We start from the raw sequence: 21,557 nt of genomic DNA, 5'->3' as shown, positions 1-21,557 counted from the left end.
AGTGTCATGTCATCTGCATATCTGATGACACGATGATACACATTTCTCCCAGCAATCTTGATTCCAGCTTGTGCTTCTTCCAGCCCAGCACTTCACATGATGTACTCTACATATAAGTTAAATAAGCTGGGTGATAATACACAGCTTTGATGTACTCCTTTCCGAGTTTGGGACCAGTCTGTTGTTCTATGTCCAGTTCTAACTGTTTCTTCTTGACCAGCATATAGATTTCTCAGGAGGCAGGTCAGGTGGTCTGGTATTCCCATCACTTTAAGAATTTTCCACAGTTTATTGTGATCCACACAGTCAAAGGCTTTGGCATAGTCAATAAAGCAGAAGTAGATGTTTTTCTGGAGCTCTGTTGCTTTTTCGATGATCCAACAGATGTTGGCGATTTGATCTCTGGTTCCTCTGCCTTTTCTAAATCCAGCTTGAACATCTGGAATTTCATAGTTCACATGCTATTGAAGCCTAGCTTAGAGAATTTTGAGCATTACTTTGCTAGTGTATGAAATGAGTGCAATTGTGCAGCAGTTTGAACATTCTTCGTCATTGCCTTTCTTTAGCATTGGAATGAAAACTGACCTTTTCCAGTCCTGTGGCCACTGCTGAGTTTTCCAAATTTGCTGGCATATTGAGTGTAGCACTTTAACAGCGTCATCCTTTAGGATTCGAAATAGCTCAACTGGAATTCCATCACTTCCACTAGCTTTGTTCATAGTGAGGCTTCCTAAGGCCTACTTGACTTCCCATTGCAGGATGTCTGGCTCTAGGTGAGTGATCACACCATCTTCGTTATCTGGGTCATTAAGATATTTTTTTGTATAGTTCTTCTATATATTCTTGCCACTTCTTCTTAATATCTTCTGCTTCTGTTAGGTCCATACCATTTCTGTCCTTTATTGAGCCCATCTTTGCATGAAATGTTCCCTTGGTATTTCTAATTTTCTTGAAGAGATCGCTAGTCTTTCCCATTCTATTGTTTTCCTCTATTTCTTTGCATTGATCACTGAGGATGGCTTTCTCATCTCTCCTTGCTATTTTTTGGAACTCTGCATTCAGATGCTTATATCTTTCCTTTTCTCCTTTGTCTTTAGCTTCTCTTCTTTTCTTGGCTATTTGTAAGGCCTCCTCAGACAACCATTTAGTCTTTTTGCATTTCTTTTTCTTGGGGATGGTCTTGATCACTGCCTCATGTACAATATCATGAACCTCTGTCCATAGTTCTTCAGGCACTCTGTCCCTCAGATCTAATCCCTTGAATCTATTGCCACTTCCACTGTATAATCATAAGGGGTTCCTTTTAGGTCATACCTGAATGGTCTAGTGGTTTTCCCTACTTTCTTCAATTTAAGTCTGAATTTGGCAATAAGGAGCTCATGATCTGAGCCACAGTCAGCTCCCTGTCTTATTTTTGCTGATTGTATAGAGCTTCTCCACCTTTGGCTGCAAAGAATATAATCAGTCTGATTTCAGTATTGATTATCTGGTGATGTCCATGTGTAGAGTCTTCTCTTGTATTGTTGGACCAGTGTGTTCTCTTGGCAAAACTCTGCTAGCCTTTGCTCTGCTTCATTTTGTACTCCAAGGACAATTTTGCCTGTTATTCCAGTAATTCTAGTCCCTTATGATGAAAAGGACACCCTTTTTGTGTGTTAGTTCTAGATAGTCTTGTAGGTCTTCAAAGTGAAGTCAAAGTCAAAGTGAAGTCGCTCATTCACGTCCGACTCTTTGCGAGCCCATGGACACCAGGCTCCTCCATCCATGGGATTTTCTAGGCAAGAGTACTGGAGTGGGCTGCATAGAACTGTTAATCTTCAACTTCTTCAGTATTATTGGTTAGGGCTTAGACTTGGATTACTGTGACACTGAATGTTTTGCTTTGGAAACAAACAGAGATCATTCTGTCTCTTTTGAGATTGCACCCAAGTACTGCATTTCGGACTCTTGTTGACTATGAGGGCTAATCCATTTCTTCTAAGGGATTGTTGCCCACAGTCATAGACATAATGGTCATCTGAGTTAAACTCGCCCGTTCCAGTCCATTTTAATTCACTGATTCCTAAAATATCAATGTTCACTCTTACCATGTCCTGTTTGACCATTTCCAATTTCCCTTAATTCATGGACCTAACACTCCACATTGTTCTTTACAGCATCAGACTTTATTTCTATTACCATCACATCCACAACTGGGTTTTGTTTCTGCTTTGGCTCCATCTCCTCATTCTTTCTGGAGTTATTTCTCCACTCTTCTCCAGTAGCATATTGGGCCCCTACTGACCTGGGGAGTTCATCTTTCAGTGTCATATCTTTTTTCCTTTACATACTGTTTATGGGGTTCTCAAGGCAAGAATCATGAAGTGGTTTGCCATTCCCTTCTCCAGCGGACCACGTGTTCTCAGAACTCTCCACCATGACTTGTCCATCTTGGGCAGCCCTACATGGCATGGCTCATAGTTTCATTGAGTTAGACAAGGCTATGGTCCATGTGATCAGTTTGATTAGTTTTCTGTGATGGGCTTTTCATTCCATCTGCCCTCTGATGGAAAAGGATAAGAGGCTTATGGAAGCTTCCTGATGGGAGAGACTGACTGTGGGGGAAACTTGTTCTGGTCTTGTTCTGATGAGTGGGGCCATGCTCAGTAAATCTTTAATCCAATTTTCCGTTGATGGTCGGGGCTGTGTTCCCTGCCTGTTGAATATACCAAATGATCTATGCTATAATACTCCATTCTAAGTATTTAAATATTGGCCTAAAATAATTCAAATCAATTCTACCCAATAACTATTTAATAAACAGCTCCTAAAAAAGTGTTAGTTGCTTAGTCATGTCTGACTCTTTGCAACCCTATGGACTGTAGCCAGCCATGCTCCTCTGCAGGTAAGAATACTAGAATGGGTTGCTATTTCCTTCTCTTTCCAACTCAGGGACCAAACTCAGATCTCCTGCATTGCAGGCAGATTCTTTACAGTCTGAGCCACCAGGGAAGCAATTCTAATCAATTCAACTCAGTAACTATTTAATAAGCAGCCCCTATCTGGGGATCAACTGCCCAGACACTGTGTGCCAGGTTCTTCATAGATCCTCTGTCATCAGTGCTAACAATCTCACATAAAAGGTACTATCATCCTCGTTTTACAGAAAAATAAAACATGGCTCAGAGGGCTTAATTTGCTTGTGTTTTTCACACAACCAACAGGAGAAAAGGCTGGTATCAGGGTCCTTTGGACTGAGAGCCAGTGACCCCCCCACAGGGCAACATGACCCAAACTCCCACCTGCCCTCAAACAGCATTCAAAAAATGTCATCAACGTTGTTTTCCGTGTAAATACTATGATCAGAGCAACTGGGTGAACCCCCCCCCCCGGATATCTAACTGGATCTCTAGTACATCAAAATAATGCCATAGCAAACAATAAAACCAGTACAAAGTGTCTAAGGAAAGAGCTGTGCCAAGGACTTTTTGTGGCCAGCTTCTTTCTCTTCCTCAATTGCTAGCAAAATTAAAAACTGGACAGAATATTAACCATGTCTTTCATTGGTTTAGGGATAAGATAAACAGATTCCTTCTGTAAAACCAAAAACCAGAAGTTTAAGTCTCCAAAGATAAATGCCTATATAATCTTAAATATCTGAAATCCCCTTGAAAAATCTCAAGAATGAAATTTTAATTTAAAATATCTATAAATAGCACAAAATTGAGCAAAATGTTAGTGGAATGAGAAAATGAGTGAGAGGCCTTTTGCTATCTTTATAGAATAAAATTCTTTAGGGAATAGAGGCAGTGTTCTAAGAATAGAAAGAACATTTCTCCCCGAATACCCCCATGACTCCCAAACACCACTACATTTTCATGACATCCTCAGGCAGCTTTCTTTTTCTCCCCCAAAGAAAAGGCAGGGACATATCTGGTGGCAACATCTCAACATCTCTGAATATTAGACAATGCATGGAATAAGAAAAAGAACATTACTGGGGAAATGTTTTCCATAATCTCACCAAAGAGCAGTAGAGGCAGCCAAGAAAATGCTAGTAATCTGTTCACAAATGCTCTCCCTGACCTCCATTCCCATTCCCATAGAACAGAGGGCAGCTGAATAGCAGGAAGGAAACAAAGGAAAAGGGTCTAATCACCAACGGTCTCCAGGGCCTACTCTCCTACCCACCAACCACTTATGGAGTTCCCACTATAGGCAATATGTGTGTGCACACATGCACACTTGCTAAATCACTTCAGTCATGTCTGACTGTGTGACCCTATGGACTGTAGCCCAGCAGGCTCCTCTGTCCATGGGATTCTCCAAGCAAGAATACTGGAATGGGTTGCCATGCCCTGCTCCACCTGTAGGCATCAGGAATACAAAAACAAATGGCATATTGGATCGGATTTCTCTATTAAACACTCCCCATAGAACACTGTACTTCTTTGTAGCACTCATTACAGGATCACATTTCTGTCTTTTTAGACATGTGTTAAATCTTAAGATACTTGTTTATGGAAATGTAAAATGGTGCAGCCACTATGAAAAACTGTATGGCAGTTTCTCAAAAAAATTTTAAAATAGAATTACCATAGGATCCAGCAATTCCATTTCTGGGTCTACAGCCAAAAGAACTAGAGACAGGATTTTGAAAAGATATTTGCACACTCACTGTGAGCATTCTCATAATAGGCAAGAGGTGAAATAAACCCAGTTGTCCACTGACAGATAAAGGGACAAATAAAATTGTGTATATACATATAAAGGATTATGCAGTTTTAAAAAGAAAGGATTATTCAGCTTTAAAAAGAAAGAAATATGCTACAATATGAATGACGCTTGAGGACATTATGCTAAGTGAAATAAATCGGTCACAAAAAGAAAATTACTGTATGATTCCATTTATATGAGGCACCTAGCATAGTTACATTTATTGAAACAGGAAGTGGGATGGTGGTTGCCAAGGGCTGGGGGAAGAGGAAAATCTGTATTTAATGAGTGTAAAGTTTCAGTTGTGCAAGATGAAAATGTTCTAGAGAGTCACAATGTGAACATACTCAGCATTACTTAAAAATAGTTAAGATAGTAAATTTTCTATTGCTGTTGTTCAGTTGCTAAGTCATGTCTGACTCTTTGTGACTGCATAGACTGCAGCATGCCAGGCTTCCCTGTCCTCCACTCTCTGAGTTTGCCCAAGTTTGTGTCCACTGAGTCAGTGATGTTATCTAGCCATTTCATCCTCTGCTGCCCACTTTTCCTTTTGCCTTCAATATTTTCCAACATCAGGGTCTTTTCCAATGAGCTGGCTCTTCACGTCAGGTGGCCAAAGTATTGGAACTTCAGCTTCAGCATCAGTCCTTCCAATGAATAGTCAGGGTTGACTTCCTTAGAATTGACTGGTTTGATCTCCTTGCAATCCAAGGGACTCTCAAGGGTCTTCTCCAACACCACAATTCATAAACATCAGCTTTCCTTATGGTACAGCTCTCACATCCATACATGACTACTGGGAAAACCATAGCTTTGACTACATGGACTTCTGTCAGCAAAATGATCTCTCTGCTTTTTAACATGCTGTCAAGGTTTGTCGAAGATTTCTTTTCAAGGAACAAGTGTCTTTTAATTTCATGGCTGCAGTCACTGTCCACAGTGTTTTCGGACCCCAAGATTTTGGACCACAAAATCTGTCACTTTTCCCTCTTCTATTTGCCATGAAGTAGTGATGGGACCAGATGCCATGATCTTCGTTTTTTAAATGTTGAGTTTCAAGCCAGCTTTTTCATTCTGCTCTTTCACCCTCATCAAAAGGCTCTTTAGTTCCTCTTCACTTTCTGCCACTAGAGTGGTATCATCTGCATATCTGAGGTTACCGATATTTCTCCCTGAAATCTTGATTCCAGCTTGTGATTCATCCAGGCCCAGTGTTTCATATGATGTACTTTGCATATAAGCTAAATAAGCAGGGTGACAGTATATAGCCTTGATGTACTCCTTTCCCATTTTGAACCAGTCTCTTGTTCCATGTTCAATTCTAACTGTTCTTCTTGACCTGCATACAGGTTCCTCAGAAGACAGATAAGGTGGTCTGGTATTCTCATCTCGTTAAGAATTTTCCACAGCTTTTTGTGATCCACACAGTCAAAGGCTTTAGTGTAGTCAATGAAACAAGATGTTTTTTCTGGAATTCCCTTGCTTTTTCTATGACCCAGTGAATGTTGACAATTTGACCTCTGGTTCTTCTGCCTTTTCTAAACCCCACTTTTACATCTGGAAGTTCTCAGTTCACAGAAGGCTGAAACCTAGCTTGAAGAATTTTGAGCATAATTTTGCTAGCATGTGACATGAGCACAATTGTATGGTGGTTTGAACATTCTTTGGCATTGCCCTTCTTTAGGATTGAAATGAAAACTGACCTTTTGCAGTCCTATGGCTCCTGCTGAGTTTTCCAAATATACTGACATATTGAGTGCATCCCTTGCACGTCACTACAATTTTAAACAATTTTTAATTAACAAAAGACTTGTTTGTCCTTATATTTTTATTATCTAAGCACAAATCCTTGCATATAGAAGATGCTTAATAAATATTTATTAGACATATAGAGGAATGGATAAATGGATGGATGGACTGGACAGATAGGAATGTGAAGAGAAGTGTAACATATAAACCAAAAATTACTATGCCATGTAAACACTGAGAAATGGGCTCTGGATATATGAAATGGAGAGTTCTTGCTATGGTTGGTTTTGACATAACATTTTTCACATAAAATTACTTTGTTTTATCAACCAACACCACAAAATAGATTCACTTCTATTCAGTTGATTAATTCTTATTTTTTTCTTTTATTTCTCTTCACTACAGTATAATCTGTCTTCTGACCTACATGATATTATAATAGAAAAATCCATTTTCTGTCACCTTTGCTTTTTATAGCTCCTCTCTTAATCCAAAAGGGTAATACGAAATAAAACTTACACTCAACACTGCAGAAGAGGAAAGCAGGTGATAAGTTGCTTGCCTCTAGGTTATTAATCAGCTGTCCTCTGGGGCATAATGTTATGAAGCTGCGCCATGTAATAAACAGAGGCAAAAAGAATAATCTCCATTTTCTGACTCTGAAGTGCAGGCATGTGCTATAAAACTAAATTGACATCTGTTAGCAGGCTTGTCACATGAACGGTTTTTTCCTGCAGAATCTGGAATAAATTAGATCTTAAAATAAAACTTGGAACAGAGAGGCTGCTTTACATAATTCCTTCTAATGTTGTGCTATGAACCTATCGCACTGATTTTAAAGAGAAGTTTTTATAAGAAATGTTTCATTATCATTTTAATTGCAAAAATGTTGAATGCCATTCCATGCTAGGAAATTTGTGTTTTTAAAAAGGTCCTTATGTTTTTAACTAAAAAGTGGCAAATGAAAATTTCCTTTTCTAATATTTCACAGCTGGAAAATAAATCAGCTTTTACCTCCAACTAAAAGTGTAACCACCTTTCCCCATGCACTTGGAGCTGGCTTCATGGGTGGTTTATTATGCATGGGCACCTCAGAGGCTGACATAGCTGTGCTCCTGAGGCAGAAATCGCCAGCCTGGGTGTGACCTCACAGATTTGTTCAGGAATCTCTCCTTCAGAGGATTCATTAATATGATAGCAACTTCTTGGGGCTCTTACTGTCAAAAGGCATTAAGCATTTTTTAACGCACATAAAGTAACTTGCCAAGCTGCCTGACCCAGTGAATCTGAGCTGCATAGTGCCAAATGCAGTAACATTCCTTTGTCAACCTACTGTTAGGAAAGGAAGTCATAAAAAAGGAAACCTTTATGGGTACCTGGAGCTTAGAGCCTCCCTCACTTCCCTCAGGATTCACTTAGCTCTCATTTCCCAAAGTTTGTCAAAATGGCAAGATTCTCAGACAAATGTGCCAACCTTGGTACACAGCAACAAAGGAAAACAAATGCCAGCTCTCTGGAGGCTAATTTCCTCCATATGTGAAATCTTCCTCTTTGGTAATAATAACGGGTCCCTCGGAAAGTCTTGAAGGAGCGAGAGTCAGTCACAATGCTCTATAAAATAAAGTCCCAAATCTGGCTCCAAGAATAACCCTTATTCATCTCTATCACCAGCATCAGTTTATTTGCTGGACAGTCTTCTCAAATGGCAGAGATCTGTACTGCTCACCCTACAAAAGGAAAACTAAGGCACAGAGGACACAGACTTAGTGAGGAGCCAGGGAGTGGCCCCAAAAACTGACTGCCAGGCTCTGGACCCCCTTCCTGTTTAAAGCATTCTATGCACAGCAGGGGATGAGCGATTTGCAAATGAAGGCTGAGCTTCTGAAGTCCTCTTTATCCATGGAGGCTTCTCAAACGGTGATCTTCATACCACCTGGGGTAGAATGGGGTGGGGTTGGTTAAAAATACAGATTTCCTGAGCTCCGTGCCAGACTAGCTAAATCAGCATCTCTGAGCTTGGTCCTGGGTCTGACATCTGAGTCAAGGTCCCTTAAAAAGATTGGGTTCTCTGTGGCATGTTACTGTTACTTTTGGTTTGTTTTCCGGTGTTCTGAAATCTGAGAACCTGTAGTTACACAGGTGGGAGTGGGTCTCCGGATTCCAGAGCACTGTTCACACACGATCCTTCCAGTCATGGCTTTTGGCCGAGGGAAACCAAGGGAGAACACATCTAAGGAAATAAAAACTGTAGCTCAATCTGGATTCACTGAGTGGTTTGAAAATCATTAAGAAGAGTCAAGACTTTTTGTTTCACAGAAAATCTCACCATTATAGATGAGTAAATATGGTAAAAACCCAAAACTCATTTCCTCAATATTGAGTGCACACGTTCTCGACTCATGTCCTCAAGACGACTTGTCCTTAGGGTCCACTGCGGATTGATGGAGGAAGAAAGATGTCTCTGCATTTCAAATCGCAATTCAGTACCATGAATGACTCATTACTCTTAAATTGCCACTGGCTTATTTCACAGAAACACAGCACCATTATGATTAAATATAATAGCAACTCTGCAAGATGAAGTTGCCTTCAAATACACAGAAAGATACATATCTCTCTTTGAAAAAAAAGGAACATAAACAAGTCTAAGTAGAAGATTCCTCTGGACGGTAAAAGAATCACCTGGACTTCTACCTTTATCATAGCATATCTTGTTTCCGTGCAGTTTTCCGCCCAAATGTTCTTTTGAAATATCAGTGACTAAAGCCTCTGGATGCTCATGCTGCTACTGATTAATTCCATAGTAGCTTGTAGGAAAAGGTAAATTATTCAAACTTTGATATCCTGCATGTTTTATTTAAAAAGGTACCAAGCAGAAAGTCAGGTGGACAAGTATATATTTCCTGAGCACTTCACTAGGTAGTCAGGATGGGGCTATGTACAACGAAGGGTATCCTGGGTACACAGTTTAGATGGGGGTACACAGTTTAGATGGGAGCACACACCTGAGAAGCAGAGGTCCAACTGCAGGCTAAAGCCATTAGCCATCTAGGACTCAGGCGTGTCTGGGCCTTGCATGGGTATGGCAGATGACCAGGTGACATTTTCACGAAGGAGAATAAAAAATTTCTCCGGAGAAAAAATTTGTCCCAGAAAAACAGCATGTCTAGTTCAGAAAGCTGGTGTAATAGGCTGCCATAGCGAGAAAATGACCTGGAGGATGGCATAGCATCTGTGCCTCATTCCACCCTTGGTAAGGACTCAGGCTAGAGCGAGAGGACATCGGGAGAGCACAGAGTGGCTCGGGTCCCAGCGATGACATTTACTGTCAATATCCTCTGCTCCTGTGTTTCTCAGACTGTGGTGCAGACATTGCTACTCAATGTATGGTCCCTAATCAGCAGGGTCAGCATTGTCTGGGAAATGCAGAATCTTGGGCCTCACCCTAAACCTCCTAAGTTAACATCTACTTTTTCATTAGATTCTCCAGGTGGTTCATATACATAATAATATACAAGAAACACTGGTACAGAAAATAATTGAGGGCAATATAAACAAGCATTTCAAAATCTTTTGTTTTATTAAGGCATTTTTTAATGTATATAGGAAAAAAACTGGAACAGTTGACTGTTGAGTCTGTGGATACTATTTCTGTAGATAATTCTAAGGAAGAAAGGTGAATCAGTTAAAAAAAAAAAAACGAAGGCAAGATGCACATCCTCCCCATTGTACCAAACACAAAGCAAAAAAGAGAATGATAAGGGAGGGAGGGGACAGAAAGATCAAAGCAGGGCTCAAAAACAAGGTGAACATCTCCAGGGGCCAGAACATAGAGCAGTAAGCAGGACTGAAGCCAGGACATGCTGGGCTCTGGCATAAAGCAGGTAGCAGAGGTCCTGAGGTGCATCTCCTACAGAGAACAGGAATTAAAAGTGCTCCCATGACAAAGCAGCTGAGCCACATTTACTGATTAAAGCCAAGGGCTGAAGTGGAGTTCCCTGGACTCAGAAAGGAACCCAAGATGAACTGCTGAAAACCACTAACTCGGGCTATGGCTTAAAACCAGTCATTGGTCTAGGGAGGTAAGAGAAGAGAGGCTCACTCTTGCAAACAGCAAATGAGCCAGATCCAGACGATTCAGTAACTGGATATTCCCATTATCACTGAAGAAGCAGGAGCCCCCAGGTGCTTATATAAGACCGGGTCCTGAAGGCTATTGTAAAATCACTAGGCAGAGAAGGGTGGAACCAAAAAGGAAATAACAAAGCAAAACCAAACCAAAAACCTTCCACTAAAAATGAGCCTGAACTTGAAAATACACACAAAATCAAATGATGAAAAACAGCCAACCAAAACAATAACTGGAACATTAATTAATTTTGTTGAACAGTCTGACTAAATTTTAAGCATGTTTAGGGCAAAAGTAGAAAGGCAAGAGATACCTGGGTAACAAGGAAGTTTCTCCTCAGAGTACAAAATAAAGCAGGGCAAAGTCTAACAGAGTTTTGTCAAGAGAATATACTGGTCATAGAAAACATCCTCTTCCAATAACACAAGAGACAACTCTACACATAAACATCACCAGATGGTCCATACCAAAATCAGATTGATATATTCCTTGCAGGCAAAAATGAAGAAGCTCTATGCAGTCAGCAAAAATGAGACCTGGAGCTGACTGTGGCTCAGATTATCACCTCCTTACTGCAAAATTCAGGCTTAAGTTGAAGAAAGTAGGCAAACCACTAGGCCATTCCATTATGACCAAATCAAATCCCTTATGATTATATAGTAGAAGTGACAAATAAATTCAAAGGATTAAATCTGACAGAGTCCCTGAAGAACTATGGATGGAGGTTCATAACACTATACAGCAGGCGATGACCAAAACCATCCAAAGGGGGGAAAATAATGCAAGAAGGCAAAATGGTTGTCTGAGGAGGCCTTAAAAATAGTTGAGAAAAGAAGAGAAGTGAAAGGCAAAGGAGAAAGGGAAAGATATACTCGAATGCAGAGTTCCAGAGAATAGTAAAGAGAGAAAAGAAAACCTTCTTAAGCAAACAATCCAGAGAAATAGAGGAAAACAACAGAATGTGAAAAACTAGAGATCTCTTCAAGAAAACTGGAGATATCAAGGGAAAACTTCATGCAAAGATGGGCACAATAAAAGAAAGAAATGGCAAGGACCTAGAAGAAGCAGAAGAGATTAAGAAGAAGTGGCAAGAATACACAGCAGAACTATACAAAAAAGAATTTAACAACCCAGATAATCATGATGGTGTGGTCACTCACCTAGAGACAGACACCCTGGAGTGTGAAGTCAAGTAGGACTTAGGAAGCATTACTAAAAGAAAGCTAGTGGAGGTGATGGAATTCCAGCTGAGCTATTTCAAATCCTAAAGCATGATGCTATTCAAATGCTGCAGTAAATATGCCAGCAAATTTTGAAAACTCAGCAGTGACCAGAGGACTAGAAAAGGTCAGTTTTCATTCTAATCCCAAAGAAAGACAATGTCAAAGATGTTCAAACTACTATACAATTGTGTTCATTTCATATGCTAGCAAGGTTATGCTCAAAATCCTTCAAGCTAAGCTTCAGCACTACATGAACTAAGAACTTCCAGATGTACAAGCTGGGTTTAGAAAAGGCAGAGGAACCAAAGATCAAATTGCCAACATCCACTGAATCATAGAAGAAGCAAGAGAATTCCAGAAAAACATCTACTTCTGCTTCACTGACTATGCTAAAGCCTTTGACTGTGTGGATCACAACAAATTGTGGAAAATTCTTAAAGAGATGGGAATACCAGACCACCTTATCTGTCTCCTGAGAAACCTGTGTGTTTTGGTCAAGGAACAATAGTTAGAACTGGACATGGAACAACAGACTAGTTCAAAACTGGGAAAGGAGTATGACAAGGCTGTATATTTGTCCCCCTGCTTATTGAACTTACATGCAGAGTGAAAGAGGAAGTTGTTCAGTTGTGTCCAACTCTTTGCAACCCCATGGACTACACAGTCCATGGAATTCTCCTGGCCAGAATACTGGAATGGGTAGCCATTCCCTTCTCCAGGGGATCTTCCAAACTCAGGGATCAAACCCAGGTCTTCTGCATTACAGGCGGATTCTTTACCAGCTGAGCTACCAGGGAATCCCAATATACAGAGTACATCACGTGAAGTGCTGGGATGGATGAATCACAAGCTGGAATCAAGATTGCCAAGACAAATATCAACAACCTCAGATATGCAGATGATTCTGCTCTAATGGCAGAAAGCGAAGAGGAGCTAAAGAGCGGTTTGATGAGGGTGAAACAGGAGAGTGAAAAAGCTGATTTGAAACTCAACATTCAAAAAACTAAGATCATGGCATCTGGCTACATCACTTTTATGGCAAATAGAAGGGGAAACAGTGGAAGCAGTGACAAATTTTATTTTCTTAGGGTCCAAAATCACTGTGGGTGATGACTTGGCCATGAAATTAAAAGATGTTCTTTGGAAGGAAAACTATGACAAACCTAGATAGCATATTAAAAAACAGAGGGGGAGGGTGGTGGGAGGGGGGTTCAGGATGGGGAACACGTGTGCACCCGGGGTGGATTCATGTTGATGTATGGCAAAACCAATACAATATTGTAAATTAAAAAAATTTTTTTTAATTCTAAATATATAAATAAAAAAACAGAGACATCACTCTGCCAACAAAGGTCCATAGAATCAAAGCTATGATTTTTCCACTAGAGAGGTGCAGTTGTAAGAGCTGGACCATAAAGCTAGACCAAAAAAACTGAGCACTGAAGAAGTGATGCTTTCAAATTATGGTACTGGAGAAGATTCTTGGAGTCCCTTGGACAGCAAGGAGATCAAACCAGTCAATCCTAAAGGAAATCAACCCTGAATATTCATTGGAAGAAGTGATGCTGAAGCTGAAGCTCTAATACTTTGGCCACAAGAACTGACTCCTTGGAAAAGACCCTGATGCTGGGTCTTTAGAGGGCAAGAGGAGAAGGGGACGGCAGAGGATGAGATGGTTAAGCAGCATCACTGACTCAATGGGCATGAATTTGAGCAAACTTGGAGAGATCATGAAGGCCAGGGAAGCCTGGCGTGCTGCAGTACAAGGGTCACAAAGAGTCAGACGTGACTTAGTGACTGGAAAACAACAGGCTGTACACAAACTAAAACTATATCCAAAAAATATGAAAACAAAGGACTCTATAATAGCATTTCATATAAAACTAACCCGCCTCCCCCCAAAAAAGCTGGTAGGGCAGAATCAACAGCAGACAAAACAGAACTTAAGGCAAAAGGGATTTCTAGAAATAAAAAGAAACATAATATATACACATGGTGGAATATTTTTCCTGAAAGTGTCTATCATTTTCCATTTCCAACAGCAAAGCATGAACAGTACTCCCAATAAGCATTTCAGGTTAGGGGAGTATCGACATATTGCTTACATGTACAAACTCGGTAAGCGAGAAGTAAAGGGAATCTTTTTGTGGTTTAATTTCAAAGTCCATATTCTCTTAAACACAGCACCAACCACACAACAGAGCTGTTGTTTTGCAATTAATGTCAGGCTCTCTGCCCAGGGAAGCAGAAAGTGGCATTCCCTTCAGAGTCCAAGGCGACACACAACCTTGGGGACAGAGTCTTGGGTAAGGGAGGACTTAACTCCCAGGGCTGAACAGGCAGGAGGTCCAGCTCCAGCTTCATCACCTGACTGGCATCCCCAGCCACAAGGTCTACATCTGCTCTGTATTACTTCTCAGCAGCTTCCTTCATTTGCATACAGCACAGTATTTACTTTCTATACAATCGCCTGCAAAGCTATTTGGTGCCCTGAGTCAGTTAACAAGAATAGTCTAAGACCGAGTCTAAAGGACCAATTCCCTTCAATTTCACACAAAGATTTCATTAAAAAAAAAAAAAAAAAAACAACTCTTGACTAGCATTAGGTACAGTTAGCAATTTCCAGAGAAATCACTGATATATTTTCCCTGGAACAAAGAAAGATTAAAAAGCTTCTATAAAATTAAGTAAAATCTTACTGAAATTATTAGAGGGGTGGGTGGGATGGGGAAGGATATGGGAGGCAGGTTCAAAAGGGAGGGGATATATGTATACCTATGGCTGATTCACGTTAAGGTTTGACAGAAAACAGCAAAATTCTGTAAAGCAATTATCCTTCAATAAAAAAAATTAATTTTAAAAACTTACTGAAATGATTAATAAATAATTTCAGTTTACAATCAAATGACAAATTCACTCCAGGAACTCTGCTGGAAGTTTTCACCCTGTGTTCTCTGCTCTAATTCTCAGAAACAATCCATTTAGGTAGTATCATTGTCCCCATTTTACTGACAATCAAATTGAGGGCCAGAAAGGTTAAATGACTTGGCTGAGGACCCATGCCTCAAACCTAGAGTAATGAGTCTTACAAAGGTAAGCTCTAATGCAGTCCTGTTATTCATATTATTATCAGCATGATTATGACTGAAAATAATTTCTCATTAACCAGCCTGGATCATTTAGGGATATTCTGTGTAATAAACCTTATGATTAATATAAGCAGAAACCTCAGATTTGATATTTCTAATCACATCCTGGAAAAATTCGGATGCATAGTTAGAGCAATAAGCACTCAGCCAAAAGAAGACAGTTAATCATTCCAAATAATGCTAAATCCAGGTGATATTATTCCCTGACAGACTGGGCTTCTCATGCACACGCTTTTGCTGATGCAGCTGCTTCTCACTTGACGCTTTAGAGAGATTTTTTGATTTATGGTTTGAAGTTAAAATTGCCAGAGAGTTTTAAAAGCAGTATGAAAGCCATATGCATCTTACTGTCACCATCTTAAGACTCTGCCTTTCATTTTTGCCTACATTTTTGCCTGAGTGACTGGAATCTAGGTATGGTTAAAGATAAGAAAAATAACCGCTTAAAATGGAAAGCATCACAAAACTATATGAGATATTTTAAAGTCATGAAGTGAAAATAAAACAACAAAACCCCTTTGGTTTCTACAGTCACTTTCAGGAAAAATAAGTGAAGGAGGCAAGGCAAACAGACTGACATTTTTTAGTGTGTTTTTCCTATTTGTTTTCCCTGCCAGAGATACATCCTATTTATCAGGGTCTGTACACATGGTGAAAAATGAAAACAGACCTTGTCTGCTGCAGGCCAGAACCGAGGTTTCCTTTTATCTGGCACCACGTAGCTCCTAGAAGCATGTTCCTAATGGAAGCAATCATTCACCAATGGCTTTAAATTTTGTTGTTTTTGTTTTAAAGCATTCACCCAAAAAAAATCTTCATGAAAGAACATCTGTATCTTTTAAATTTTCAACAAGGGACTTTTTTTTAAAGGGGAAAATACATACGTGGCAATTCTGAGCCAGATCACTTTCATTATTTATGGGGTTTTCTTTCCTCCTTTTTTTTTAATTGTGGTAAAATGTACATAACATAAAATTATCACCTTAATAATTTTTACATGCCATTATTAGTGTTTTCAATAAAAATAATAGCCCTAGGAATATTTTAAAAATCCTTTAAAACATTTTTCCTTTTTAGGAATCTCTGTAAATATTTCTTCTGTGTGAGAAGCAGTGTTATAAGAAGCATGATATTTTATCTACAGCATAAAGGTTTGCCCACTGCAACTTCCATGGAGTGAAACAATTCAGGCGTCTACCTGGTAGACATTTTTCATACAATATGTGGCATAGATAAATTATATCCACAGATCACTTTATGAAGTCTCATTTTATCCTCACATTTACTAAATCTCTGGCTAAAATATTATCAAAAAATGCAAAATGGCTTTGTGTTTCACCTCTAGATACTCAGTCTTTTCTTTGAAGAATGGAGGTAGAGGACCAGGGTATAAAAAGCATGAAGGCAGACTAGTAAGACTCCTAAATGAATGCAAAGAATGAGTAGTTAGCTCTTTGAATAATCTAGAGTTGACATGTCAAAGGGTCAAGGCAATAATCTTCAGCCACAAAAAAAAAAAAAAAAGTCTATGAAGGTAACAAACAGCAAAAACAAAATAAAATTCTGAAAAATGCTCTCACTTCTTTGGGTTCTTTTCAAAGATTTTTATCCCCAAACTCCTATATGTGTTTCATTAAGGCTCCTAACTATTACATGCTAGTTACTCTCAATGGCAAATCAAAATACAAACACAAAATTCAAAACACATGTTAAAAACACCAAATTCTTTGAAGTTGTTCTTGAAGAAGTTCCTGCTGTCCAATTAAAGAAAGTTTTTGTTTTCTGTTTTTTGGATTTTTTTTAAAAAGGAAGCTGAAGAAGAGGGGGAAGGGCAGGAAAAAGAACAATGCAGAGGAAGTCTTTTTATTAAGGATCAAGCAGCCAATTCAGGTTTAAAACTGAATTCCATATATATACTGTGTCTCAGGAACACCCATTCTGGCATGTCCTAAATTACATGCCATCTCTGGGGATAATAAGCCAAGGGAGGCTAAGCCCAGGATGGGTTGGCAATCAAATGCAAGACAACTACTCTCAGAAGAATTTCTCTGGCATCTACAAATGGCACCCCACTCCAGTACTCTTGCCTGGAAAATCCCATGGATGGAGGAGCCTGGTAGGCTACAGTCTATGGATCGCAAAGAGTCGGACACGACTGAGCGACTTCACTTCACCTTACAGAATGCAGCTGGTCACATTTACACTAAAAACTGCTTTCAAAACACACAGTTCAAAGATAAAGTTTCCTTTTGCTATCCATTCACAATAAAATATTTGTAGAGATTTGACATCTTTTGATATAATTGTATCAGTTGCAATACACATAATGTCCATTCAACCTTACAAAGTACATTTTAATCAAAGCTACACATATCTTCTGACCTTTAAGAGCCCAGAGACCCAAAATCATTGTTACAACAGTGAGAAACATGATACACAAGCAATCTCTTATCAAACATAAACCTGGCTCTGATTACTTTTTGTATTTGAAGCCAATATAAGTAGTTTGCTCTGTCTGGAAATTTAAAATCAATTGCCAAATGGAAATGGTACTCTTGAGCCCACCATCAGAATTAGTTTCTTATTCTCCTTGCCGAGTCTTGGTCAAAACCTTAAGCACTACTCAACAGCAACTAAAACCTTGAAATCAATTTAAATATCTCTATCCTTGACAAAACTTTTTATCTACAGAGCTGACTCTATAAATAATAATAAGGTTAAAACTGAACCTTCAACTATCCAATCCTTGATTTGCATTTAAAAAAAACCCAGCTTATGAGTTTGTTCATTTTAATTATGAAATCAAATGAAAAATCTGACCTTGTGATGCCCAAATTCATTCAAAATGGTTCCCAGTTTTCTGGTGTTGCTATACGGTTTTTGGGCAGCAACAGCTGGATGGGGGTCCCGCCAGTCGATGGACAAACGGTGATACCAAAGATGCTCACTTTCCAGAGCATGAGCTGATTTAATGCTAGGATCAAAACGATGCACTTCACATCCACTGCTGGCCATGCCAACCTCAAAATGGGTATCATCACTTCCTAGGCTGAAAGAAAGAGGATAGAAATCAATAACAAAAAAATATAATGGAGAAAAAGCGTTAACTGACAAAAATGATAGTGCCAAGGCCAATTTTCTTAGTCATATCAAGCCTTCTCCCATTTTAGAACATGGCTGGTTATACACATTCAATAAACCTTCCTTCACAAAAAGCATTAAAGCTAAAAGCTTCTGGATAAAAGAAAGGAGAGAAATTAGGTGCTAAATGCAGACTAGAGAATCACATGTTCAAACATGTAAAAGCATATCCAATTTATTTTTTTAAAAGATATAAGCTGTAGTATCAATGAAACAGACTATCTAGTCATCTCAGAAGATAGTCTCAGAATATGTCAAAAATAAAAGTCCAAGTATCAGTTCCCTAAGGGACAGGTGCATTCTGCTAACGAGGTAATTTGTCTTCCTCGTAATGGCCATGGTGCTGTGCGTGCAGTTTGACTTAAAACAACAGCTGCTTTCTTTAGAAATGGGGTGTATTTTAAATAGCACAGTTAAAGAAAAAAGGCAGACGTATGTGGTTCTACTGAATCTGGTACTCGAGAGGCAAAAGAGGTATATCACCTCAATTCACTTAAGCGAGGGGAAGAAGTTAGGAATTAATTGTACTTAAGCACCCAGTTAGGTAACACATTATGGAATATTCATGTACTTACAAATTTCTAATTAACTGAGAAATATTTCTTACTTAGTGATGTAAGATTCATAGCTTTGATTAAAGCATCATTTTGAATGAAAAGCATTAAATTAACCGAGAGGATGATTTTTTTTTTAATAGTAAGTATGACTTTTCTGCCCAAATACTATATTTAGATGTGATTAAAGATACCAAGGACTTCCTGGTGGCTCAGACGGTAAAGCGTCTGTCTACAATGCAGGAGACCTGGGTTCGATCCCTGGGTTGGGAAGATCCCCTGGAGAAGGAAATGGCAATCCACTCCAGTACTATTGCCTGGAAAATCCCATGGACAGAGGAGCCTGGTAGGCTACAGTCCATGGGATCGCAAAGAATCGGACATAACTGAGCGACTTCACTTCAGAGATACCAAAATCCCTGAGTACCTGTAATGCATTGGCCAATCTTGAACCCAGTGAAGAAATGCATCATTCTCTTAGACTCTACTATTTTAGACTATTTTATCATTTGGAAATATATAAGCTCATTAGATGACAATTTAGTTAACCGAAATAAGTCTTCAGTACAGAGATCTTCCATCTAGACATTCTTCATATTCTATTTGCCTTGTTGTTTCTTTCCCTTCATTCCCACTACATTGCTTCATTCTCACTGGATCCATGTCGTCTCAGCCCTCTGCTATTCTTCAGCTCTAATTCACTTGACAATTGTGACTAAAAAAAGATTCCACACTCTTCTCGCAAACACTCCCATTCCTTCTACCCAAGAGATCCTGTTTCCTATATTGAACTGAGCCCACACAGCTCAGACCACCATAATCTCTGAGCTTTTTCCCAGTTTGTTCATTATCTAATCTGGGGTTGCAAGACGACTTGCTGGGCCTAAGTCTTCACCCCTTCATCCACACTACTGCCATGCTCATCATGGATGGAGTATTCTTTCTTGCCCCTGGATTTTTTGGCTTGACTATGTGACTTGCATTTTAGCAGAAACGGACATGATGCTAGTCCTGATCCTAGGCTTTGAGCACTTTTGTTTACTCTCTTGTACCATTATTGTGATTAAAAAACATACCCTGGATAGTTTGCTGGGCTCAGAAAAGAAACTAAAAACAAGAAGCAGAGCTGCCCCAGACAATCCACTGACCTTCTCTGAAACACAGAGCTGCCCTCAGCTGTCTCAGCCTGAAGTAGAGTCTCTCAGCTGAACCTAACCTGGATCAATTGAAATTCAACTGATTTGCACACATATAAGCAATAATAAATAATGGTTTTAAGCTACTGAGTTTTAGAATGACTTGTTACACAGCAATAGCTAACTGACAACCCTGGCATTAAATGTAAATCCAAGAGTTGCAATAGTGAAAGTGAAAGTCACTCAGTCACGTCCAACTATTTGCGACACCATGGACTCTACAGTCTGATGGAATTCTCCAGGCCAGAATACTGGAGTGGATAGCCTTTCCCTTCTCCAGGGGATCTTCCCAACCCAGGGATCAAACCCAGGTCTCCTGCATTACAGACACATTCTTTATCAGCTGAGCCATAAGGGAAGCTCAAGAATATGGGACTGGGTAGCCTATCCCTTCTCCAGGGGATCTTCCCGACCCTGGAATTGAACCAAGGTCTCCTGCATTGTAGGTGGATTCTTTACCAACTGAGCTATAGATACTATTGCTGTGTGGATCACACAGCAATAGATACTATTGCTGTGTGGATCACAATAAACTGTGGAAAATTCTTAAAGAGACGGGAATACCAGACCATCTGACCTGCCTCTTGAGTAACCTGTATGCAGGTCTGGAAGCAATAGTCAGAAATGGACATGGAACAACAGACTAGTTCCATACAGGAAAAGGAGTACGTCAAGACTGTATATTGCCACCCTGCTTATTTAACTTATATGTAGAGTACATCATGAGAAACGCTGGGCTGGAGGAAGCACAAGCTGGAATCAAGATTGCTGGGAGAAATATCAATCACTTCAGATATGCAGATGACACCACCCTTATGGCAGAAAGTGAAGAGGAACTAAAGAGCCTCTTGATGAAAGTGAACGCGGAGAGTCAAAAAGTTGGCTTAAAGCTCAACATTCAGAAAACTAAGATCATGGCATCTGGTCCCATCACTTCATAGGAAATAGATGGGGAAACAGTGGAAACAGTGTCAGACTTTATTTTTGGGGGCTCCAAAATAACTGCAGATGGTGACTGCAGCCATGAAATTAAAAGACGCTTACTCCTTGGAAGGAAAGTTATGACCAACCTAGAAAGCATATTGAAAAGCAGAGACATTACTTTGCCAACAAAGGTCTGTTTAGTCAAGGCTATGGTTTTTCCAGTCGTCATGTATGGATGTGAGAGTTGGATGGTAAAGAAAGCTGAGAGCTGAAGAATTGATGCTTTTGAATCATGGTGTTGGAGAGGATCTTGAAAGTTCCTTGGACTGCAAGGAGATCCAACCAGTCCATCCTAAAGGAGATTAGACCTGGGTGTTCATCGGAAGGACTGATGTTGAAGCTGAAACTCCAATAATTTGGCCACTTCATGTGAAGAATTGACTCATTGGAAAAGATCCTAATGCTGGGAAGGATTAGGGGCAGGAGGAGAAGGGGACGACAGAGGATGAGATGGCTGGATGGCATCACCGACTCAATGCACATGGGTTTGGGTAGACTCCAGGAGTTGGTGATGGACAGGGAGGCCTGGCGTGTTGCAATTTATGGGGTTGCAAAGAGTCGGACACGACTGAGTGACTGAATGAACTGAACTGAGATACTACAAAGCATTTTTTAGTAGTCAGATTTGTTTCTATATAGATCAGAATGTTATAGAAATCACCTGTCCCAAAAAGATTTTCACATAATTGAATTTATCAAAATTTAGATGAGCAAACTTGTGTTTTCATGGAAATATG

The 21,557-nt window shown here is 39.7% G+C and overlaps 1 protein-coding gene across 2 annotated transcripts in view; it reads right to left on the bottom strand.

Annotated features, from left to right (window-relative positions):
• METTL24 (methyltransferase like 24) overlaps nucleotides 1–21,557 on the bottom strand; it is a 123,524-nt gene that overhangs the window by 35,485 nt on the left and 66,482 nt on the right. For both annotated transcript variants that reach the window (XM_069598133.1, XM_069598134.1), the window contains exon 4: nucleotides 17,766–17,994. In XM_069598133.1, coding sequence (XP_069454234.1) covers nucleotides 17,766–17,994 — 229 coding nt within the window. The remainder of the gene's footprint in view (nucleotides 1–17,765; nucleotides 17,995–21,557) is intronic.

The sequence above is a fragment of the Ovis canadensis genome, chromosome 8 (genome assembly GCF_042477335.2).
Source record: "Ovis canadensis isolate MfBH-ARS-UI-01 breed Bighorn chromosome 8, ARS-UI_OviCan_v2, whole genome shotgun sequence".
In the NCBI taxonomy this organism is placed as follows: domain Eukaryota; kingdom Metazoa; phylum Chordata; class Mammalia; order Artiodactyla; family Bovidae; genus Ovis; species Ovis canadensis.
This window is presented reverse-complemented; position numbering and strand designations above follow the sequence as displayed.